Source organism: Crocuta crocuta, unplaced genomic scaffold, assembly GCF_008692635.1.
Source record: "Crocuta crocuta isolate KB4526 unplaced genomic scaffold, BGI_CrCroc_1.0 scaffold255, whole genome shotgun sequence".
In the NCBI taxonomy this organism is placed as follows: domain Eukaryota; kingdom Metazoa; phylum Chordata; class Mammalia; order Carnivora; family Hyaenidae; genus Crocuta; species Crocuta crocuta.
Genome location: NW_027530670.1, coordinates 1558962 through 1583485, shown reverse-complemented (window position 1 = coordinate 1583485; position 24524 = coordinate 1558962). Strand labels below are relative to the sequence as shown.

Genomic DNA, 24524 nt, shown 5'->3' with positions numbered 1-24524 from the left:
CACTGAAAATACCTGATTAATGAAGGGATCTCTGGTTTCTCCTGGTTCTGCACTTTGATAAATACTGTGCTAAATTCTCTTGGAGCACTGGGCTGGGAACCTCTTCACCAGGGGATCTCTTACTGTTCTGTTGACAGCCCCAATATAAATACCCAATGGCACTGGTTTAGGGTAATTTGGATACGGCCTTCTTGCTGAACACCCATCTCATCAGTGACCATGCTTCTTACCCAAACCTCGGAGAAACTTATTCATCCCACTCTGTTCAGTGTCTGGGAGTTCCTCTAAATACTGCTCCACTCGCTGCTCAAAGAGGCCTGGGAAGAGGAGGAACAGGGAGGAGAAGAGTCATTACAGGGAGGAAAGGTGAGGCCTACTGGAGGGAATCACGGGCACAGATCCCAAAATCGGAGAAATCAAGGATCTGCAATTATAATTTATGGCAGCATCTTATTAGAATCCAGACTGTTTCTTTGGAACCATAATTAATGACATCTCACTGTGCTCACTGCTGAAGCAAGAAGCCCTCAGTACCTTGGCTCCCGGTGCACACCCCTGGCCTGAGCTGTATTCCATAAGGCAAAGAGGCCATTCCTGATTTCAGAGCTGGGTACCTTCTCTAGTTCCTCTTATCTACCATGTTATTCCAAAAGATGTGTTAGACTAAATGGGCATTGTAGTGGACATAAGAAATAACAACCCCAAGGTTAGACAGAAAGATCTTGATGAGATTAAAAAAAAAAAAAAAGAAAAGAGCCTAGAGTGAGCAGAGCCTCTGAATGGCGCTGCCACCAACCTCAGAGAGAAAGCTAGCTCAATCTTCTTTAAGAGCTTTTCCAACCTATGATTCTTAGAACCCCCTAAATTGCTCAGTCTGGTCTTTTTCTCTGAATAAGAAGGGCNTTATATGGAAACCAACTTGACAATAAACTATTTATAAAAAAAATGAAGGGCATCTGAGGAGGGGGTGGGCAACCAATGGCACGCCACTCTCGGGCGGAGAGGAGTCCTACTCTCTAGCCACGTGGCTCCAGCCTCCACACAGCCTTGTGACAGAAGCTACTGGGGCAGGAGGAGAAGAGAGCTCCCTTGGCAGTTTTTATGAGAAGAAAGGAACATTAGGAGGACTGGCCCTAGCCGACACCCAAGAGTTTCCATCACAGTGCCTAGCTATTCAGCCTTGTAGTAGCAGAAAACTTAGAGAAGAGGGCTCATAGCCCCCATCCCCAAGCTCTTCTGGCCTTACCCTTTGCACGGCACTTTCTTAGCTCCCTGTCTTGGATGAAGCCAGCAAACATCTGAGACTCCATAAAAACCTCAAGAAAACGGCGGATGCTCTTGGAGGCCACAGACTTGCGGAAGGCCTCTCGCTGAAAGGCCCTCTCCCCCTTCTCACTCTGGGTCAGGAAGAGGGAGTAGTGCCCAACAGTCTCCACAAAGAACCGGATAAACACCTCTGACACCAGCCCATTGAGGGTATTACATTCTGGAAAAGAAAAGACAATCTTTGAGGTTCAGGTCAAGAATCTGTAATCTCCAACCTGCAACACCACCCTCTAGCTGGTGTTGTCTCCCTCTCTCCCAAGAGAACTTCCAGCCAGAACCACTTATCTATTCTTGCAACTTTATCTCTTGTGCTCCTGCTCATGTAACTAGCCCCTGAGCTGGAAGATCAGAAACTGTGGTCTGAACATGGAAGTTGGCAAATATTCACTGAGTGGGTAAGAGTGGAAATCAGAGACCAGAGGATCACTTTCTCCACATCCCTGACCCTTGCTGGTTTTCCTGGCTTCATAAGAAGAGGAAGTTACCTCTGTCTCCTGCAGGGGCTCAAGGCAAGGCCCCAAAGGGAGGAATAACTAGTTTTCTGCCAGCAAAAAGAGTCCTGTGGTTGCTGTATCTCTTTGGGCTTTCCTTCTCAAACCTCCTGAGGTAGAGAAGAATTAGAAGGAAGAGGGTAGCTTTATAGTCTGGGCCTTGCTAGAAGTGCCCCCAATGTTGTTTATGTTTCCCTGACAAGACACCACAATACTTCTCTCCCCTTAGTCCCATTACTCCCTGAGCCCACTGATAAGTGGGGCTAGAGATTTCTAGGCTAGACTGAGACCATGGTCCTACACCCAAAGCCTCATCAACCAGTAGCGTCCGGTTGTGTAATCAGGTTACAGGTGTGTAATCCTGGTACTATGAGGCCCAGACCCAGAGGAGAGGGAGTCTGGGGCCAGAGCTGACTGTGCCCAGGGCAAGCCTCACTCACCATCATCGGAGTCGCTGTCAGAGTCCTGGGAGATCAGTTCGTTCTTTCTCTCTAGAGCCTGCTCCAGAGCCGCCTGTAACTTCCTCGGTAACAGCGTGTCCTCATCATCCATCTACAGGAGAAGGAAAATACACAGTGATCATAATCACAGCTGACATTGGCTGAGCACTTGCTATATGCTAGGCCCTGTTTGAAGAACTTAAATATATAATTTTATTCATTTCTCCCAAGAATCCTGATGCTATTATCAACCTCATTTTAGAATGAGAAGCTGAGCACAGAGAGAGATTAAGAAACTTGTCCAAGGTCACATGGGTAAAAAGTGGTGCAGCTGGTGGCATTCACTGCCCAGGACCAGCTAGGGGTTCCTCGCCCAGCTCCCTGATCTCTAGCTCCAAAGTGGGAAGCAGAACCAGCTCAGGACAGGGAAACTGGCCCAGCCTGTGTCTCAGTTAATGAGGCCAGGCTGTCCTTCCTGTTTCTGCAGTCTGGTTCCATGTCTGTCTGTACCTTGATGCCTTGTACCCAGGAGTCACCACTGTCAGTGGTGTGTAACAGACTGTACATTCCTGGAGGGTACACCAGTCAGCTATGCTCCTTAGTGGACGGCCAGACTAGCAAAGGCTTTTTGAAGCTGACATGAGGATTGCAAACCTTGACACTCCCTAGCATTTTCAGAGGCCTGGCCAAGATCATGCAGCTCAAAAGTGGCAGAGCCAGAGCTCAAGTGTTTGGACTTCCAGGCCATGCTCTTCACATACTTACACTCCTATCACACCAGATGATCCCAACCAGAAATGCAGATCCTGTTGGGCTCAAGACTTCTCAGGTCAGCTTCTCCCCACCTTTGTCTATTTCGTAAATATGGAACCCAGAGAGCTCAACAAACAGGCTATGCAAGTTAAGCAGTGTGTATAACAGCGCTGGGTGCTCTCCAGCTGGCCTCAAACAAGCGCCCACCTAGGGCAGGCCATATTCTGTGGTGTCCTGCTCTTACCTGTCGGATGAATCGGTCAGATCCCAGATTCACCATCAGTGCCTAAGAGAAAGAGTCATTAGTGGTAGTGATGCAAGGTATGAGTCGCTGCAATGCCCTCCCCAGGCCTCCAGACCTCCTGGATTCCCAGAGTCAGACAAACAGGAATAACTCCAGTCACGGACAGACCCCCCAGGGAAAAAGGATAAGAGCTGGGTAGAGGAGGCCCAGAAGCCACAAGAGATAAGTTCCCAGTGGTCTTCCTCCCTTCTTTTACCCCTCTGCCCCTCCCTCCTGGGAGTTTCTGTTCCTTCTGTCCCTTCTTTCCTCCACCCCTTGCCCAGCTGGCTCCCCAGATGGCCCACCTCCTCCACAGGCAGCTCCTTCAGTTTGGGAAGGGAACTGGAGAGCAGGCCAACCAGGAAGGGTGTGGGACAGCAGACGATGTCAATCATGGAGGCCGGAAGGACAGGAATGAAGGTGTGCTGCCAGGAGAAGGGGTAGAGCAAGGCCACCACGGCATGGGAGCAGCTGGAGAGGGTACTGGTAGATAGACAGAGACAAAAGCACCTGAACCCAGGCCCAGCACCTTCAGGGAAAGTGAGTTAGAGCCTGCTGTAGGCTCAAAACACTCTTTTATAGGTTAAACCTCCCAGTGCAATGAAAGTACTAATGGAGTTCATGTCTGGATCTGCCCTTGCAGGCTGGTGAAGACCCCACATTCCCACCGCTCAGGGCCTCAAGGACACTTGTACCACCCTCTTTTGGTCTCCACCTAGTAATAGCCATTAAGGTAGGCAACACTTGAACACACAAAGGACTCACATATATACCCCCAAGGGCCACGCTAACATACAGACAGGCCTAACCTAGTGAGGGAGCATCAGCTCAAGCCAGGGAGTACGAGGATAAGCCAAGCAAGAAGTGATCACAGATCACAGTGTGGAAGAACTGGAAGGCCCTCAGAGGTTGTCTTATCAATTCCACATTTTACAGCTGGGGCCACTGACAGGAAGAGTTGGTTTCGTAAGTGGCCAACCTAGGACACAACCAGTTGTCCCATGTCCCAGTCCAGTGTTGTTTGACTACTCTGCCTCTATCCTGACCTCTCTCTATTGCAAAAGGTGGTCTGACTGAGGACCACTGACCGAGGTTAAGTACCTGGAACTATTCCTTCCAAGCTGAGAAAAGTGTCCACTCCCATCTTTCCTCGCCTAACATCTCAGTGGGGCCATCCCTCTCTCAGCCTAGAGAGGGCTCCAGGCCTCTAGACCCAGCAGCACTGCAAGGCCGGCTATCAGAGTATAATGACCAGTGCGAGACAGGGAGGAAGAGCTGTAGGATGCTAGCTGGAAGGAAGTGTACATTCCCCACGTGTGTTGAGGGCCAGTGTGGGGCACTGGTAAACACAGGAGATGCACCTGGCTTGAATAGCCCATCTGTTGGCAAGAAAATCAAAGGCCCTCCCCTAGTCAGGGGCATGTTATAGATGAGAAGGCAGAGGCCTGCCGTCAAGTTCAGTTTTAAACCCGACTTTCCCACTCTGACCCACTGCCTCTATTGGTCCCACCTTTTAGACATAATAGGCCCTACTTGATCAGCTCCAGCAGGGATTCTCCCCCTTTCCTGACTAATACCCTTTCCTGACTAATGTAGGAGAACATGGCAGAAGCAAACCCCCTCTTCTAGAAGGACCTTTGGATGTTCACAAGTGTTTTGTCACCCAGTGCCTTGCCTGACCGTCCCGCTACCCTATGGCCACCTAAAATAGTTCTGGGCCTTGAGAAAGAGACCCAGGTGTCCTGGCTCTGACAGCCCTTCTCTTGGGGACAGCAGCTCCCCACACAGCGAGGATAGCCATCCAGAAAAGATGTAGAGAATGGCCGTCTCAGGGTGGAAGGACACACTGATCTCCACAATCCCCTCCAATGGGCCTGGGTCTTTGGAGGCAGAAGTTTTTGTATAATCTCCAGGGGTGATCACTGCAGAGCCTGTGTACATACATGGTGCATCCCTCCCATATACTCAGACATTAAAACTAGACCAGAGGAACAAAGGATTTGTGAACAACCTAAAATGTGAGCAATGGAACATGAGCTGGCTGGACTTACTGAGCCCTGACCCAGTTCAGGCCTGCATGCCATCACTGGACTGCCTACCCTGCCCCTCTCCAGGCAGAGGCAGACCCTGTGACATCTTTTCGAAGATCCAAGAGTGGCAGAACTTGAACGCTGAGCCAGGCAAAGAACAGAGCCTTGGGGTACTTTCCTTCCAGAATGGTGCAGGAATGTGCTCAGAGGCAGGGGCAGCCACAGGAAACAACAGCTCTATTCAGAGCCCTACTGGAGCTGGGCTATGGGTGGGGGTGGCAAAGAGGAAGCCCTGTCCTGAGTGAGGGAATGGAACCTTCAGGAAAAGAAACCTCAGGGACACCAAGCTCTGGCTAGAGCAGAGCCTCACAGCTGGGGAGCCAGCAGCGGCTTTGCTGATGGACAGTGAACTGGGTGGCAGAGAGGAAGCAGATAGGGGCCCCATGGAGCTGCCATACCTGGCTAGTGCCGGCTGCCGGGCTAGGTCCCTTCCTGAGGACCTGATGGCCCCACAAGATACACAGAACTGTGGGATACAGAAACACTGAGGCTGGGGCAGGAAGTGAGGGGCTGTTTTCATTTCTAAATTAAAGCTGGCCTTCTCTGCACATGTCAGCAGCCCTGGCATTTCCTCTTCCTCCTTCTCCTGGGCCAAGGGTGAGCCTGGCATCCTGCCCCAGTGCCCTGTGAGGGCATTCAGGAGTCCCTTTCTCCTGCTCCCCTCACACAGACAGGACAAAAGACTCCAGGGAGCCTGGGCCTACTGAGGACCAACCAGGAAGAGGATTTTCCTTTCTCCCTTCTCCTGTCGACACCTGGCATGTGGTATGGCACAAAGCAAGTAGGTTAATGAATGTCCCAATGACTGAATTAATTAATTAATTCTACTCCTCTCAAGAATCCACTTCTTCCTGTGATGGATTCTTTGACCAAAAAAATACACAATGTGTTGCCAAGATCTCATCCTTTCCCTACCTGTCCACTCCCCACATACAGTCTATGCTATAGTTTAAATGTCTGTGCCCNGATGGGCATGGAGGAGGGCACTTGTGGGAATGAGCACTGAGTGTTATGTGGAAACTAATTTGACAATAAACTATTTGTAAAAAAAATAAAAAAATAAAATTACTTACAATTTAAAAAAAAGAAAGAAAGAAAGAAAAAAAAAATGTCTGTGCCCAAAATTCCTATGTTGAAATCCAAAACCCAAATATGATAGTGTTAGGAGGTGGGGCCTTATGGGAGGTGCTCAGGTCATGAGGATGGGGCCCTCCCGAATGCGATGCGTGTCCTTATAAAACAGACCCGCAGAGCTCCCTCGCCCCTTCCACCACGTGAAGACACAGTGAGAAGGCACCAGCTGTGAACTCAGAAGTGGGTCCTCACCAGAACACAGCCGTGCTGGCGCCCTGATCTTGGACATCCAGCCTTTAGAACCAAGAATGACATTTCTGCTGTTTACAAGCCACCCAGTCTGGCATTTTGTAATAGCAGCCTGCATGGACTGAGACATTTTCTTTCAAATCTTGACTGCCTAGAAGAGCTCAGCTCCTTCCACAACACCCCTCCCATGGCCACAACTGGATCCTGGCATCTGGAACTCCTATACCTCTAAAATCATAAATGCCAACATTTCAGACCAAGACCTATGATCTATCCAGCTCTTTTCTTATTCACCCTAAACCAGCTGCTATGCCTCACAGGTACCTCCTGTCCCAGGACATCTTTTCCCTTTCCTAGTTTGCACAGCCTTCCTGCAACCCCCTCTCCTCCCCAGTGCCCTCAGTGCCTCACCTGTCCTCCACAAATCCCCAAGTGCCTGGCCCTGAGTCATGCCAATCAACTGCCCTCTGCAGGCGATGCCCTAACCGGTTCCTCCCTGGGGGGCTCAGCACTCCTCCTACTACCTCTAGTCAGTGCCCTTGCCCCTTGCTCACAGTGGCTTTGCCTAGGATTCGTCCCTCTTCTCACACTAAGCATCCCACCGAGACAGTGGAGGAAGTGCAGCCATCAGCCAGAAATCTTACTCTACCTTTTTCCATACAAATGTATTTGCATCTGCACACTTAGCTGGGGCAAAAGAACAAATGTCCCACCTCTTCCCTCAGGCCAAGCCCTCCGTTGGGTTCTCAATCCTGCCACACCAATACCACAGAAGCAGCATATACCAGGGCTCATAAATACATATCAGATTAATTAGTGGGCGTTCCTTCCCCCTCTTCTTCCCCTTGCCCTGCTGGGCCCTACCTGAGCTTATCTGCCACAAAAATGACCCGGCGCTCCAGCAGCAGCGAGGCAAAGATTCGGATGAGCTGGCGCACACTGAGGCAGGTAAAGAGGCACTCAAAGTCCACATGCTCCAGCCGGGAGTCCATGGGCCGCCGCAGCTCTAACACCTGCAGGAAAGTGAGGGGGAAAGTGGGTCCAGGCAGGCCAGGTGGGTGTCACTGCTGGGTCCTATACAAAGTGATGGGCTGGAGGTTTTTCTCCCCACCTTCCCTTTTCCAGGTCTCCAATCTACCCCACCACGCAGTAAGATCCAGTCTCCGTCTCCCCTCAGACCATAGTACTTAGGCACCTAGCCTCTGAGCACTGGGGCAAACTGGACCTTAGAGGAGGCTCTAGAAGGAAGGAGTTAATGGGCCATCCATCAGGCTCTCAGGAAAAGGAGGAGAGGTGACTATTTTTACAGATAAGGACAATGAGGGGACCACACAGCTTTATCTGTGGGGCACCCCCTGCCCCCTTGTCCATTTCCCCAAGCAAAGGTCTTGGCACCCATGCTGACCAGACCCCACAACCGATTGCTGCTCCCCAGGCTACAGGAAGAGCAGAATCTCCGTATCCCTGACTGCCATCTCTTGAAAGGCAATGCTAGTGTCCTTGTTGTCATGTCCTCTCCCTTTCCTGCTAGAATTTCCTTCCAGAGGTCATGTTTGTCCTACATTCTGGCCTCTATCTCTGTCAGCCTGTCTAATCTCTGTGCCAGGGACAAGGAAAACACAAGGAAAAGGCTGGCTACTCCACAACCGTGCCAGGAAGCAGGACTTTCTGTATCAGGGCCAGACCTAGCTGTCCTCCCTCCAGGGGGCTGCAAGGCCACTCCCAAGGTCACTGCTGTGGCACAGAAAGCCACCTCCCTGGGGGGATTCCTGAGGGTGAAGGGTAGCAATTGACCCTAGCTGTGAGAGCAGGCGGAACTGCTGACGCCCAGGCCATGCCAACACAGCTGTCACAGGGGCCTGCAGAGTCTCCTCAGTCTCTCAGCGCATGTGGGCAGCAAGGATGTGCAGGCCTCCTGATAAGCAGGGTGAAAAATGAATTTCCCCTTAGAGGCCCCTTAGTGCCCCCACATCATCTCATGTATTCCTCAAGGTCTAAGCAAGGGAAGTTCAAACGCCTAGCTCAGTACTCATCTCTCCAGGTCCCAGAGAAGCAGCAAAATGGGCACAAGTTGCCCTAGCGATGGGTGCACTCTATCTTTCCCACAGGATGGTGAACTGCCAGAAGGCCCAGTGAGGAGCACAACGCCACGCACACACACCCCACTTGCCTTGTCCCACCCCAGAAGTCACAGTGATGCTTCCCCACATCCCTCCACCCCCAAGAGCCTGTGCACAGTCTAGCAGGCTCTGCTCTGCAGCGTGGCCCCACACTCTGACTACCCCTGAGGTCCCTCCAGGGTGTGAGAATTCACAAAAGCAGCTGTAGGGCCTGGGCCTCCTCTCACTCACCCCTGCCCTCAAAGGTCACAGTCCAGTGAGGCTGACTGAGTCTAAACAGCCACAGCTGTGAAACTGGTGTCAGAACGGAGGAAGCTATGCTTCACATCTGCGCAGGGGCCGAGGGGGCCCAGAGGAAGGGTGAGACCCCAGCTGAGACAGGGAGGGGTCAGAGCCGTGGCTCAGAGCACAAGATACTTCACTTGGGCCGTCCAAGGAGAGAAGGGAAGAGTCTTCGAGGCAAAAGGAAGCAGGGTTCAGTGACAGTAAGCAATTCAAGTCAGAGTGCTGAGAAATGAGGCTGGTGAGAGGGCGGGGCCATCCCGAAGGGCTCCCAGGCAGGCTGCTGGGCTCTCCCATCAGAGCAGGGCCGGCCATCTTGCGCCAGTCCCCTCAAGAAGCCTAAAGTCCCTCCAAGCGAGGGTGAGAGAAAAGAGGCCAAGAGAAAGCCTTGAAATGGCATCCACGCTACCCACACTACCCGGTGTTTCTATAGTCAGACCCTGTCCCAGTCTGCAACAACTAAGTCACTTCTTATTCCCTCTCCTAGAACCCCCCCTCACTCTCAAATGACCTTCTTTTCCATTTTGAGAAAACTGAAGCCATCAGATGAGAATCCAAAATCTATGAGCTGTGGCCCTTCTCTGCCATCCCACAAGGAAGTGCCTATTTCTCCTAACAAAAGCCAGCCCCTCCCCAGATCCCATGACCCTGCCACCTCCTGGGCGAAAGGAGGTCCTCTCCCTCCCTGCTTCTCTCACCTCTGCCTCAGCTAAGCCATTCCCACCAGCCTCCAGACAACCAGCAAACTCTCCCCTTTCAACCATGGACTGCCCCTTCCCTAGTTCTCTTCACAACCAAGCCTCTTGAAGAGATGTCTTTGGAGGCTATTCCCACTTTCTCACCCCAATTCACTTCTCTACTCACTCCACTCAGGCGTCTGGGCCCCCTGTCCCCTCTCCACTGAAATACACTCTTGTCAAGGCATCTTGCCATTCCTCATCCTGACCTCACCTGCTCACCCCTTCCTTCTGGAGATGTCCCCTCCTTGGCTTCCAAGCCACGGCCTGCTATTCCTCCTGTCTTCTTACTCCTGAGGGCGGCTACTCCTCCACTGTGGGACCCCTAACTGTTGGAGTTCCCCAGGTCTGAGGAGGATCTTCTCTCGGGTGCCTCACAGGTATCTTAAACAACACATACAAGATCCACCTCCTCCTCTTCCTCTTCAGAGCCTGCTTCCCTACAGGCAGCACTCCATCAGCTACCCTGTCACTCAAGCCAGAAAGACGGGAGTTAGCCTTAAAATCTCCCTAACATTTACTCTTTATTTCCATTCAAACTGATGTAAAATACATCTCAATTCCACCTACTTCTCGTTTTTCTACCACCTTAATCCTAGCTACTATCATCTCTCACCTATAATACTATGCAGGAGCCTAGCTGGTCTCCCTGTTTTCATTCCAATCCATTATCTCCAAAGCAGCCAGAATGAGCTTCTAAAAAAATATCTCAGATCTTATAACCCTGCTTTAGATAAAATCCAAAATCCCTACCTTGGCCCAGCAGGCATACTGCGACATGGCCCTCGCTTCTTATCATGCCCTGCTCACTACCCTTTTGACCATCTTGGCCTGGTTTCAGTTCCTTGTCACTTTCCCAACATATGCCTTTGCAGGCACTGTTCCCTCTCCACCTGGAATCATCTTCCATCCACACCCTTTTCTTTCAGTCTCCTGCCTCTACTTCATTTAGCTGACCCTACTCACCTTAGTCACTTCTTCAGAGGAGGCCTTCCCTGGCCCCCCCAAACCTAAAGCAGATCTCTGTTACACACTGTCACTCCTGTGCTTACACTTGGCACTTAACACATTTAGAAACTGCCTATTTAAATGCAGGCGTATAGGAGCGCCTGGGTGGCTCAGTCGGTTAAGTGTCCGACTTCGGCTCAGGTCATGATCCCATGGTTCGTGGGTCCGAGCCCCACATTGGGCTCTGTGCTGACAGCTCAGATCCTGGGGCCTGTTTCAGATTCTGTATCTCCCTCTCTCTCTGATCCTCCCCTGCTCACACTGTCATTCTCTCTCAGAAATAAATAAAACATTAAAAAATTAAAAAAAAATAAATGCAGGCGTATGTATTTACCATTGGTCTCTTCCACTAGACTATGAACCCCACAAAGACAGAGCTGTGCCCCACGTCAACTTCATGACTGCTCCCAGATGTGGCATGATCCCTGACTATGAGAGAACACTATCAGGAAATACCTGATGAATGAATTAAAGGAGGGCAGGTGGAATGCAGTGGTGTCCAAGCAGGTCAGGGAAGGCCTCCTTGCAGCTGTAGGGAGTTGGGCCTCAATTACAGTTCTGTCATTCACTTCTCCAGTCCCCACTGATCAGGTGCACACACACGGTGAGCAAGGAAGGGGCTGTGCTCTGCCCCTCTCAGGGTAGCCTTGGCTCTGCAGGCCTTGCTCCAACCCACATCCATAGTGTGAAAGAAGGGGCAGCAGAAATCCCTACCTCATTGCCAGCACCTGGAAGAAACGTCTTCACTTTGATGGTCTTCCCTGGCGCAGGGAAGGGCGACTCCATGAGGCTTCTCATGAAGGGATAGACCAAGGCGGCGGAGATCCCACGCCGGCGCTCCACCTCATCGAGGACCTGTGCCACCACCAGCAGCCCAAAGAGGGTGTCAGGGCATTGCCCTTCCATACCTCTTGGACAGAGAAAAGGGTGGCCTGGCATCTGACCAGTTGGGGCCAAAAGCTGGGGGACCAGAGGACTGTCTCGCCAGCAGCTTTACACTCTACCCTTCCTGCTTTCCTTGGCACTCGATGACTGCTCTGCTCACTAACTCGTCTTTGCCTCACACCCAGGAGCTGGGCAAAGGAAACTCCATTTGAGAGTTGGGTCCCTGGGCATTTGGCTTCCCAAGGCCTCTGGCTCTGCCCATGGCCCAGGGAGGGCTATGACACGAGCCGACCACGCTGGTGCAGGAGCCGGGGAGATGCCAGCTGGCCAGCTGGAGAACCAGGCTTGGGAACAGGAAGGAGTCAGAGAGCCTGCTCTACTTGCTCTTGCATTCTCTTTCTCTTGCACCCGCTCACTCACACACACAGGTGGTTTTCTCATCTAAGCTGGCTGCTGATACTCCTAGGGGAGCCGTCCACTGGGGAAAAGGGGAGAGAAGTAAGCCAGAGCCCTCTTACCTTGGAAAACAAGCCGAAGCAGCCAAGGCGGCTGATGACACAGTATACCTCTGGCAGCCGAGGCCCTTTCCCACTTGGCTGGGTCGGAGAGGAGAGAGAGACAGATACAGAGAATGCATGATGACTACATCTGGCTCCTTTTCCTTGGGAACTAAAGACTAAGGACTGCTCTCCCCTAGTGGAAGACTCTAAGACCCCACTAAACCTCTACTCAACCAGGCCCTAGGTCTGGAAAGGCTGACACTCTTTGGGGGCAGGCTTCAGCCTCTGCTGGGTCTTCCAGCCCAAGCTGCCAGACTCCTGCCAAGTTCCTCCCAGAGGACACGGACAGAGGCTGGCAACGGATTAAGCAGTTTGGCAGAAGCTATAGGGTGATTCGTAGATTTATATCCCCAGAGGTCGGGAATCCAGAGGATGCAATGGTAATGAGAGGGACTGTGTACATTCTTAGGAGCAAGCCATGTAGTCCTCTGCAGCTCACAGGGGACATTCTGCAAAACATTCCTATTCTAGAGTCCCTTTTCCTCCCTTCCTTGATCCATCCCATTCTAGTAAGGCAAACTGAAAATAGATAAGGGCAGTAAGTAAAGTACTATTTATTGAATGTTTACCATATCTGAGTCCTGGGCTTGGTACATGACAAATACTGTGACTCAGACACTATCACCTGCATTTTATAGATGAGTAAATGGAGTTACAAAAATATTAAGCCACTGCCCAAGGGCATGCATCTAAAAGTCATGGAGCCGGGGACTCTCTTTTGGCCTCTCTTTTGGCCTTTGCTGTCTTATCTCTAAAGCATGCTGCCTTCTGACAGGGTGGAAGGGAAAGGGACACAAAGACACAATAGAGGTATGCTACAGAGCAGAGAACAAAGGACAAAGGAGACTGAAAAGGTGACTGGTTGGAGGAGATGTGCATCAAGAGCTCCCCAGGCCTGGAGCCCCCAAATGCAGGCAGGGGTGAGTCCACAGGAGTCTCCTTCTCCAGCCAGGGGCTGGCAGGGCTCTGTGGCTGCCTCTGGCTCAGAGGCCTGAGTGCCTGGCAAGGCTGAACAGGGAGGGAACAGAGCAGCAGGTGCTGGCCCCTCATGCAGGCTGCTAAGCAAATGCAGATGGGTCTATTTCAGTTTCCAAACCTGCTGGCCACACGTCACAGATCTAAAGAGAAGGCAGAATCTGTTTTTGTCCATATTAGGCCTGAAACTCACTCCTCTCTCTTTCCCTCTCCCCCGCCTCCCCTAAAGCCCCAAGTGATTAAATCAAGTATGTGGGATTTGGGTTAGAATCATTGTGTCCAATCTGCAGGAATGCCGAGCTAGTGCCAGCCCCCTTGGCAGGGGCCCAGCCCAGGCCCTCTCTGAGCACGCCAGGACAAACACGCTCTTCCCTGGGGGCAGCAGGCCCGCTGCAAGGGAGCGGCTCACTCCATCACTATTCCTGCAGAGGCAGCCTTCGGAATGTTCCTCTCCAGGCCCAGGTGAACCTGGGCATGCTGGCCTCTGCCTGGGTCCCCACCTGGCATCCATACTGCTCCACGTTCCCTTAGCCCCATTACTGGGCATTCAATATTCAAATATCCCTTGTCCCCAGTCTACCCTTTGGGGTGATCCAAGAGTATCAGACTTGGTGTTGAAGAACTTTGGGTCAATCTTGGCTGTCTCTAATTGGCAGTGTGACCCTGGGCAAGTCATTCCACCAGAGTCTCCATTTCTTAATCTATAAAACTGACATAATAATACCTCATGGACTATTATAAGTATCAAAAAAGATGACATACTTACAGCATCTAGCCTGGAACATAACAGGTCCTAAATAATAATTCATTCCCTTTGCTTTCTCTTCTACATTGAAAGTTCCACTCCCTCTACTAGGCTATCTAAAATTCCTAGAGGATTGGACTGGATTCATATCTAACTCATCTTCATGTGCCCTTAACATGTTTCCTGACCCTCAACAGGAGTATTGTACGTGTTTCAGAATGAACGAATGAATGGCCCAGAATCCATCTTTTGGGGTCCCTGCTATGTATATTAGCCTTGCCTCAGATCTTCTTCACCTGCCCCTGGACTGGCATCTAGTGGGTCCCTGTCCCACTAAGGCATGGGGACCCTGAAACATTGCTGACACCCCAAACCAACAACATCCCTAGTGAACTTCAGGGAGGACTGCAACAGGACTCTCTTTACCTTACCTCAGTCTACTTCCCAGAACTAACAGGAAGAGGATTGGGAAAGGGCTTCTCTCTATCTAGAATGGCTTATATTTTCAAAACCCTCCCTTTCCTCTGCATTCAAGGCATCACTCCCAGAATTCCAGAGAAGGTACCACTCTGTCCCTCCTCAGCCTCCAACACTCCCAGGCCACAGACAGGATGCCTCCTCACATCAGGCTGGCCAGTATGGGCATGAGGCAGGTTGTCCTCCACCCCTGTCTGATGCACACATATACTGCTGTGGCGATACGATCCTGCAATCTAGCATCAGCAATCAGAGCCCAGAAGCCCAAGGGAAATCAATGAGAAGAAAAAGTGTAGGAAAGTTAAAAACATATGACAGCCCAGTAGAAGGTGATTCGCTCTCTCCTTTTATTACAGATTATCTTAGATCCTGGGGGCTGATCAGAGGAGCCACTCTTAGCCCTGCCATCCCAGGAGTGCCTCATCCCTGTGAGTGTGTGAGACTGTGTGTGTGTGTGCTGGAGTGTCCTCATGGAGCATACGAAGAAGTAGAATGTAGGCTCTTATACAAGCTAGAGTTGAAGAAGGTGCGCGCATACACACACACACACACACACACACACACACACACACACTGTGGCCCAGCCCCCCAAGGACTGAATGGCCCTACTCACCAGTAAGCGCCTGCAGTAGCCAAAGCGTCTGCTGCCATCTTCCCCAGTCAGCATGAAAGAGAAAGTCTCACTGGAATAAGGAGGGGTCTGGCATCAGGGAAGGATCTGAGGACCCAGGAAATAGCACCCAAGAAGAGGGAATGCCCTCCCAGGGAGGGGGTAGAGGGCTAGGCTGCTGTAAGAGAGCAAGCTGGGACCCAGGTGTGCCCCATGCAGTTGCCCCTGCTATGGGGGTAAAGGAGACTCTGCCCCCTTCCTGACTCCAGCCAGACCAGGCCAGGCCTCACCTGCTATACTCTGACACAGGAAGCCAGTCCTTGGCATCAGGGAAACAAAACTGGGGAATGGCCTTGAGCCTCTCCTCTGCCTCCCGCATCTGCTTGGTGGGTCGATCCAGCTACGAGGAGAGGAATATGAGGAGAGATAGACAAGAGAAGGCATGCATCCTGGAGTGGGGGGGTGGGGGGGGGAGGAAGGGGGGGGATGGCTGAGAAGCATCTCCTCTCTGGAGAGCTCTAGATGGCATCCTACCAACTGGCATACTTCTGGTTCTCAGCAGTCCTGTCCCCATTCCCGATTCTTACAGCAAGGTCTGGGTGTGGGCTGAGTCATCATTTATTCATTCAATATGTGCCAAATGAGCGCTTTTCTGTGGCACCTGGCTCTGTGTCGTGCTCTGGGGCTACCAATGGAAAACAATGTGGGCAAGATCCCTGCCCCTGCACATTCTGGTCAGGAGGGTGAGACAACCGACAACAAAATTTCAGAGGGTGTTTATTTCAAAGGAAATAAACAGGGCGATAATACAGACAGAGCCAGGCAGGGAAAGGATATCTTAGGTATTTGGAAAGATCTCCTGGAGACGGTACTATATGGGCAGAGAATGAGGAATGAAAAAGAGCTGGCAGCCATGTGCAGAGATGAAGAAAGAACATTGCAGGCAGAGGCAGAGGGAAAGGAGGCCAGGTTGGCTGGCTGGTGATGGGCAGAGAAGGTATGGTTAAGAGAGAAGATAAGTGGGGGTGGGGAGGGACAGCTAATGGGTACAGGGTTTCTTTCTGGGGTGATAAGAATGTTCTAATTGTACAACTCTTAATATATTAAAAGTCACTGAATTTTTTACTTTAAATGGCTAAATTATACAGTATGTGAATTAGGTCTCAATAAAATGGTTAAAAAAAAACAAGAAATAAAATAGGTGAAGTACCTGGGGGCCCTTCCTCAGGCCCTTTGCCTTTCCTTATAAACCATTTGGATTTCATTCTAAGCATACTGGAAAGTGTTCTCTCCTCTCTCGGGCTCTGAACAAGTACTGACACAAACCCACACCCCTGAAGCCCTCTTCCCTGCTGGCTAGCAGGTCTACGTTCAGGGCTGTTGCACTGAGGGGAGTGGGTATGGCAGGAACAGGATCTCTCTTTCTCCACAGATGGGCCAGGAAGGCAGAAGGTGCTAGAGGAGTGGGTGGGAGGGGGCAAAGATGGCCTCACCTTGGGAAACTGGTAGGAGACTTCAGGGAGGTAGGTGTTTCGAGATGGCTTCTTCTTGAGGGACACCACCACAAAGTATTCAAAAAGCTCCCGCTCCTGCCACTCGAGCAGCTCCAGCTCCAGGGTCCGATAGCTGGGTGCACGCTTCAGCATTGACTGGATGTGCACCAGGCGCTGGGTGTGGGCTAGGGGCAGGTCACAGGTCAGGGGACAGGCAGGCTGAACCCTCTGAGACTCCACATCAGCCTCCCTCTCGGGCTCTGCCTCTGTAGACCACCTCTAAGTGCAGGACCCTGGTCTGAGGCCCTCTCCAGGCAGGTTTTGGGGGGAGAAGTGACAGGAGCAATGTATCTACACCTGCACAGAGGCCCTGCCCTGCTTCAGGGAGCTACTACAGGAGCCTCTGGAGGCTGGGCCATGGCCGGGCCTAAGTCCAGCCAACCCAGGCGTGTATCACTGGCACCTACCTACCCCTGCCTAGTGCCAGCAGAAAAAGACATGAACTTCCATGGAGGCTTCATCCTGGACCCCTCTCAGAGTTCTTGGACCTGGACCCTGTGTCCCTGTCCCCTGACCCAAAGTCCACTTGCCACATACCTGGGGGAACCAGTGGAGGAGGGAAGGAGGGAGGTAGCTCCCACATACTTTAACCATCCAGGAAAGTCTAGGCAGGTTTCCCAGTAGAGAAAGAACAGAGATTTGTCCAACGCTGCTGGAACAGGAAGTTCCCAAAACCTTTTCAGGGAGGTAGCAGGCCTCCTCTCTATGGATATGGGGCGTGAGTGGCTTTGGGGCCTCCGGAGGACCAGTTTTCCTCAGACCATGGCCACATTTCTTACAGCCAGAAGAGGAATTTGTAATCTTCTAAACCGTCTAACCCTTCAGATTTGCAGCATTTACCAGGCAAATCTAGCACTTAACTCCCGTGGATGACACCTTGTGGAAGTCCAGGTGAAGGGGGACATCTGAGTTCAGCCTGGCAGGGCTGCCGTGCGTGCAGTAGGAGGCGCTCCCCTATAGTTCCTTGCTCTGGTGGCTGCTATCCTGCCTGCCTGTTGCCTCTCCAATGCTGGCCAAATGGGGATGTTGGAACTACATGTGCAGAGGAAGGGGGGTGAGTCCCTACAGCCAGGGCTGGGAAGGGGTTCCGTGCTCTTGGGGAGCCACGCCTCACCTTTGAACCTGTCGTCAGAGTCGCTCTCGCTCTCACTATTCTCATCTGGAAAAGTAACAGCAGGGGTGCACACTTGCTGAGCCACCACACCACAGCCAATGTTCTCCATGCCCCCCTCCCAGCTATTCTCACAAGGGATGGATTGTACCTAGCGTGGACCCCCATGGGCGCAGGGCCCCTCTGAGCTCACACCGAAGGTGCTAACTGCTATACAAACCCCTCTGCACCCAGTCCTGATCTGGGGGAAGCTTCTGAAGGCCTGAGCGGGAGACTGAACCAGCAGAGAGGCCTACAGGTCTGGAACACAGGGCCTGCCTCCAGGACGCCAAGATTTGAAATGGGAAACAGACTGCAGTGCTCCATAAGCCTGGCCTTTCCTTTTGCCAGAAGTGGATTCCCACACCCACCTCCCTAATCAGGGCCTCTCAGCCCAAAGCCTGAACTAACCCATCCCATGGCTTCCTTCCCTCTTTGGCCCTCCCCTTCTATGTGCTACTTCTTGGCAGGATTCTACCCTCCCAGAGGGCAAGAGGATCCTCTGATCAGCCCACAGAAGGGTAAACTGAGGCTGGTCTGTGCCTCTCCCCATTCCTAATGCCCAAGGGCTCCAGACACATGAACCAGCTCAGATATCAAGGCCTACCTCTCAGTGATGCTGTCTCAATGCTGGACATAGACAGCTTTTTTAACCTCTTCTTTCCCCTCTTGGCATTGTAGATGGAGTTAATTCTTTGGACAAGCTGGGTGAGAAAAGCAGGGAGGGTAAGGTAACCCTAACATCAGTTGCCCCTACTTCCAAGAAGGCTGATTAGTAGCCCATTTGTTCTCTCAGCTGCGAGCTTTCTGCTCTTCTGACACTGGGCCCAGTACCGGTCTCCCTGCTGTACTGACCCTGAGTGCATACTGTCTGGTAGCTCTCTACCTCATCCCCTAACTGGTCTCCTGCCCCACCACACAACGACGTTAAACTTAGCTCCCCAGAGGAAGGAACTGTGATCAAACTAGACAGGATGGGAGCTTCTGGGTCCCCAGAGTCACTGAACCAAAGGAGACAAAGAGCTCCTCAGACGTAATAACAGGAACAAAGATTTGAGCCTTTCCCTCTAGGCTATAACCTGGGGCCCCGACAGGAAGGAGCTAAATTCCCAATATACCCAAGCATTGTTTGCAAGCTAAAAATACCATTTGGCTAAATCCTGCAGCTTTGGGCTGGGGATTTGGGTCTGACTGCCTGTGTGTGCAAATCATTGCTGAAAACTCTCAATTCTGAGAGTCAGAGAAAGGAAGACTCATGCTAGAGTCCTAGGTCCTTCAAAGCCTGGAAGTGTTTATGTGTGCAGAGAGATCTCCAAATACATACCCCACACACACTAATGGGGAGTCTCCTAAAGGACTGGTTTCCATTCACTCAATGGCATAGAGCACTCCCTGCGGGGGAGGCTAGCCTGTTCTTGCCCTAATATCTGTTCACCTATTCATCACCATTAATGCATCTTTGGTAATAAGGGAATTAACCAGATGAAAGAGAAGGGCCAGTGCGAGGACCCAGAATTTATTCAAGAATTGAGGAATCAGCCCCAGATTAGGAAAGGAAAGGAGAGAGGGAGGGAGGAAGGGAGGGAGGGAGGGAGGGAAGCAGGGAGGGTGGGAAGAAGGAAGGGAAGGAAAAGCTGCCCACCTGCCCACCCACCTGCCCAGCCCAGGTTGGCTCCTCTGGGGAGGCTACCTTGGGAATGCGGCGGGCCCTGCGGCTGGACAGCAGCTCGCTGGTGGTGCTGAGGCTGTCCTCGTTAAGGCTAGAGGGTGAAGATGGCAGGCTCAGCTGAGCCAGCAGGAGCATGTCGTCATGGCTGTGCCTCTTGGGTAATCGTGGCAGCCGGTGACTCTTCCTTTCTGACCAGTTCCCACTGCGCAGGGACTGGCTGCTGGGTTTCAGGGACAGCTGGCGTAGGAGAGAAGACATGGGAGAGGGGTTCACCACATGCCTTGGCTGGCATCCCTGGCTCCCCCAAATCCTACCCTGGAATTTCCCTCTGCCTGGCTTTCCACTTTTAAGACCTCATCTGCTAATCAGCAGGTCAGGGCTAGATTAGATACATGCTTCCACAAAGGAAGCTGAACCACCTCTGCCAGAAAAAAGAAAGCAGAGGCTAAGAAAATTGGGCTCTGATCTCAGTGAAGATAAGGCTAAGCAGGAATTCTGAGGAGCTCCTCCTGAACTTTCGGACAAGCTTTAGACTTTGCTCATTACTCAGCCTGGCTGATGGAGCTAGTCTCCTACTCCCTACCCCCCGACCAACCCCGAGTCCCCAATCCAGCCCTTTGGCTTCTTTAAGCAGGGGCCATAATCACATGGCAGCCTGGTACTGCTTCCTTCTTCCAAGCAGAACAGGGCTCTGGGCTTTCACTATCAACGCCTGGCAAAGTGGGCCTCACAGCCAGTTGGCTCCTTCACCCAGCTGCCCCTCCCTGGCCCTGATCTACTCCCTCATCTAGACCGACACCCCTCCCTACAGGGCACCTTACTCCTCACAGATCCAGCTCACTGCCAGAAAGGCAGCACCCCTGCCACCGCGGCCTGCCTCCTACCCACTCTCTGCCTCCAGCACTGGCCTCTCATCACTCTTCAGCAAGTCTTCCTTCCTCCCATCCCGCAATGCCCTCTTCCCACCCAATCAGTCTGGCAACACAAGTTCAGTGGAAGCCTGTTTGAATATAGCACATTAGAAAGGTGATCTTTTATAAAATGATTACATCATTCCAAAACCAGAAGAAATAATTTCTGTTTTCTCTAGCCAATGTTACAAAATATCCAGGTCCCTCCATTTGCAAAGGGAATTCAAATTGCCTGGGTAGGTCCAAGAGAGCACCTTCATTCTCCTGCTTCCTGTCCACCCCAGACAAGGCCAGAATGACCTAAAATCTAAGGGACTCCTTCGACCCTTCATCTTTTTTCTCATTCTGCCTTCTATCAGTCCTTAAAGACTCATTCTTATTTCCTCCAACACAGGTGGCTCCAGGTCTGGTAGACACCTGTCTAGTTCTCCAAATCAGGTTCTTGGGCCTATGTCTGGCCCCCAAATGCCAGTACTGAGATCATTTCTGCCAGAGCTGCACAATATCAGGACTCCAACCAAGGTCCTGTCTTTCTGTTACCCACAAAAGGGAGCAGGAACAATGATAAGACAGGAGGCGGCAGAGGCTCATGCCTTTGGTGTTGCGGCTCAGAGCTCAAGTAGTGAAGGGAAGAAAGGGGGCAGGGTGCCCCAGGGGCGTGTCTCACTTGACCACAAGGATTCTGACATGACAGAAGTCCCTGCATGCAGAGCCCTTTCCTGAGGTCACCTCCTTTGACAAGCACTATGAGGGAAAGAGCATGAGTGGAAGTGGGCCCATACCCTGGTAGGACAGGCCTCTACTGTGGCCCTTGCACTGGCTCAAGTCAGGGCTGCAGTTACCTGAGTGGGTGGGTTGTTGTACTTCCTGTCCTGAGGATTCCACATCCTGTGCAAAGAGTCCAAGGAGTTTTCAGACAGTTGCTGGGATTTTCGTCCTGCTCTTCGGCTCTTTAAGTCCACATCCTCGTATGGATTCTCCTTGGGCAGATCTCCTGCAGAGGGGGAGAAGTTAGAGACAGGGAGAAGGGAAGGAGGAAACACATGCACTCACAAATAAACAAGCAGAATTCCTGTGAACCAAAGAGAATGGCTTCTGCCTGGCCCTTCAGCCCATGAGTCATACAGCTGCCCGTCTGCAGTGGGGAGGCTACAAACAGATCCTGGCTCCAAGACCAGAAGCAAATCCCCCACCCCCACCCCCCAGTTCAGCTCAGCCTTGTCTGGCCTCTGCTTTATAAATTCAGAGATTGCACAAGACTGGCTCAGCTACCCCTGCCTGCTCCCAGCCAGCGGACAAAGCCAACACCAGGCATTGTTCCTTGGCTCCAGCTCCTCTGCCATGAAAGCCCCAGAGATACACAGTTCAAGGTAGGAAAGGCTTTCAGAGGTCACCAGTCTGTCCCACTAGCAATACTCCCTAAATCCACTCTGGGGGTTGGGCATGGGGGAACACTGATGAAATACAAGGAGCAGGACACTCCCAGGCTTCCCTCTTACTCACTATACTGCACACCCCTCTTTCGGGGCAGGTCTACCATCTGGTCCACAGGTAACCCCCACAACAGAACACTGTCAGCCAAATAGTGAGAGATCAGTAATGATCTGCTCAATGAACTGCTCTCACTACAGTGTCACTCTATTTCCTCTACTGCTGACCTGGAAAAACAGAATGATTTTCACTCCCCTTTTGGAATAAACCCTTCTGCTGTGACACAGGGAGGTATGAAAGGCCTGATGCAGCCTGGGCCTAGGGGTGAGGATGGAGAGTTTTTGCTTCTCAGGATTAATTCTTAAAATTCCTGGCAGTAGGCACTGTACTGTCACTACGAGCAAACCTTAGGAAGTCAATAGCACAGTCCCTGCCCATAAAAGCAACTCCTTCCCATAGCCATACCTGCCGGCCTCTTTCCCTACAACCATCCCTGGACTTTCCTACATTCCAATGACACCATGAGCCACGTCAGTCCTGGCTCAATCCTGCAACGGAACTGTGGTCACTGTGAGTGAATACTGCCCTCTGCTCCTCTTTTCCTTGTCTTTCCATATTCTCCCTGCCACATCAATGCCCCTGTCTGGGACGTGGGACCTAGGCACGAGTGACCAGCATAAGGCTCTGCTGGGAGTAGCAAACATGAAGAGAACAGGGCTCACTTCTCTTCTCTCTGGTCAGCAGCAGGATGGAGGCTGGTGACTGCTAAGCCCTGAGGGGGCCTGGATGTGCCTCACGCCCCAAAGAAGTTCAAATACCACTTCTCAGGGAATAGGCAAATAAAGAGCCATAGGACTAGAAATAAGTCCACTGAGAGTACAAGCTTTCCTAGGATGGGACACAGGAGAAAAACTAATCCCTATTATGCTTACAGATTTCTAAGTTTCCAAAGTCAAGATTCCCCCCAGACTGGGGGTATCTACTTATTACTATCATGAAAAACCACAATAAATTTAGGAAATGCATTCACAGAGGTAGGGGGAGGGAAGAGATGTGAAGGAAGGGTGCCATGGGAGCAACACAAATCTCTTGAACTTGAGTCAAGAATGGGTCAAGAAAGGATTTGGGACTAGATGAAGTGATTCCGAGCACCAAGCAGAGTCCCCAGCAATTGAGCAGACGTTTTCCTGTAACACAGTCATGCTATGAAGATGACTTGTCTCCATTCCAGAGTCCTGACTAAGCAGAGCTGGCCCAGCAGCTCTGCCTCAAGAAGCCAAGTATCAAACCTGGCATCCAGCCTACCCTACTCTGGGCACTTAGAGAATTGTCAGGATAGACTCAGTACTTCTTGGTCTCCCTCCAAAATATATTCTGTATTGATGAGGTGGGTGGATCAAGGACTCAAGAATGCCAGGACACAATCTTCCTGATCCTGGGAAACAGGACCAGAGCATCACTGTTCGGATGGGGGCAGGAAGAACATTTATTCCAAGCTCATCAAATTCAAACTGCCTTGACCTGGATGACCAGCCAAAGTCCTTATCATCATCCCTCAACCAACAGGATGACCTTGTCTGAAGTCCTTCAGACCAGAGTTTCTCCAAACTACTGACATTTGGGGCTGGAAAATTCTTGTTGTGGTGGTAGCCTTTCCTGTGCATCTTTGGGATGTTCAGCAGCAACCCTGGCCTCGATCCACTAGAAGACAGTAGCACTGCCTCTGTTGTAATAACCAGAAATGTCTCCAGACACTCTCAAATGTCCCCTGAGCAGATGGATAAATGCACGGATGGATGGATGGATAAATGGATGGAACAGAGGAGGAAGGAAGGAAAGCAGGAAGGAAGGAAGGAAGGATGGGTGGGTGGGTGGATGGATGAAATTACTCCCCTGCCCCGTTAAGAACCACTGCTTTAGGTAGATGTTTCTAAACCTCCTAATAGATCCTGAGTGCCGTGACATGACTCCCAAGACAAACCCTCTTTCCTCCATCGTTTCCTCCTTCCTTTCTTCTCCTTCTCACCTTCCTTCTCTTCCTTCTTTCTTCCCCAAGAATCAAGAGCCTTGAAAACTGATACAAAACCCAAAGCTCCAAGAAGCAGATGAGAGATCAAGGTCCAGGGAAGTAACAGAAGTACAATGTTGATGCACATCAGGGACAAGAAAACGACTGGGAACACCAGGGTCTCAATACTAGTACTGCCTCTGGGGACAAAATTTCAGGAAGGCTTCAATACTTCTCCTGTTTTCCCAGACTCAACACCAGCTTCTTTCTTCTTCAGCAATGCTTAAAATGCTTTCTGATATAAGCAGGCCACTAATCATTTCTCCAGGAAATGACTGCAGGCCCCAGCCCAAGCCCTGCCTCCCCACTCTTAGCTGGGCCCTTCATAGCCCTAGTTCACCTGCTACTCTCAACTTCCTAGACTATTTCTGGCCACTGTTTTGGATCTGTCTCACAGGACATACCCCCAGTCATCTTTCTAGGGATTACGGGTGCCCAGGGGATGGGGATATGCAGAGACCAAGCAGACCCTGAGTAGAACCGCACCTGAACCTGCCGAGAGAAAAGTAATCCCAAAGCAATGGCTCAGAACTGGGAGAGGAAGAGGGCTAGAGAAGAGGACTCAGAACTCCCTCCGGGGAAGCAAGACTACAGTAAGGCAGGAGAAGCTACAGCAGAGTGAACATGTGAAAGATTT

The 24524-nt window shown here is 51.4% G+C and overlaps 1 protein-coding gene across 5 annotated transcripts in view; it reads right to left on the bottom strand.

Annotated features, from left to right (window-relative positions):
* The window catches only part of DENND2B (DENN domain containing 2B), a 153227-nt gene that overhangs the window by 1132 nt on the left and 127571 nt on the right, over positions 1 to 24524 (bottom strand). For 4 of the 5 annotated variants that reach the window (XM_077769154.1, XM_077769155.1, XM_077769156.1 and 1 more), the window contains 15 exons: positions 21231 to 21382; positions 19499 to 19714; positions 18416 to 18512; positions 17773 to 17817; positions 16599 to 16783; positions 15396 to 15505; positions 15109 to 15178; positions 12257 to 12334; positions 11568 to 11708; positions 7571 to 7719; positions 3599 to 3776; positions 3255 to 3296; positions 2258 to 2369; positions 1247 to 1486; positions 231 to 317 (listed from right to left, as the gene is read on the bottom strand). In XM_077769154.1, coding sequence (XP_077625280.1) covers positions 231 to 317; positions 1247 to 1486; positions 2258 to 2369; positions 3255 to 3296; positions 3599 to 3776; positions 7571 to 7719; positions 11568 to 11708; positions 12257 to 12334; positions 15109 to 15178; positions 15396 to 15505; positions 16599 to 16783; positions 17773 to 17817; positions 18416 to 18512; positions 19499 to 19714; positions 21231 to 21382 — 1902 coding nt within the window. The remainder of the gene's footprint in view (positions 1 to 230; positions 318 to 1246; positions 1487 to 2257; positions 2370 to 3254; positions 3297 to 3598; positions 3777 to 7570; positions 7720 to 11567; positions 11709 to 12256; positions 12335 to 15108; positions 15179 to 15395; positions 15506 to 16598; positions 16784 to 17772; positions 17818 to 18415; positions 18513 to 19498; positions 19715 to 21230; positions 21383 to 24524) is intronic. The other variant, XM_077769158.1, reaches the window with a different exon arrangement.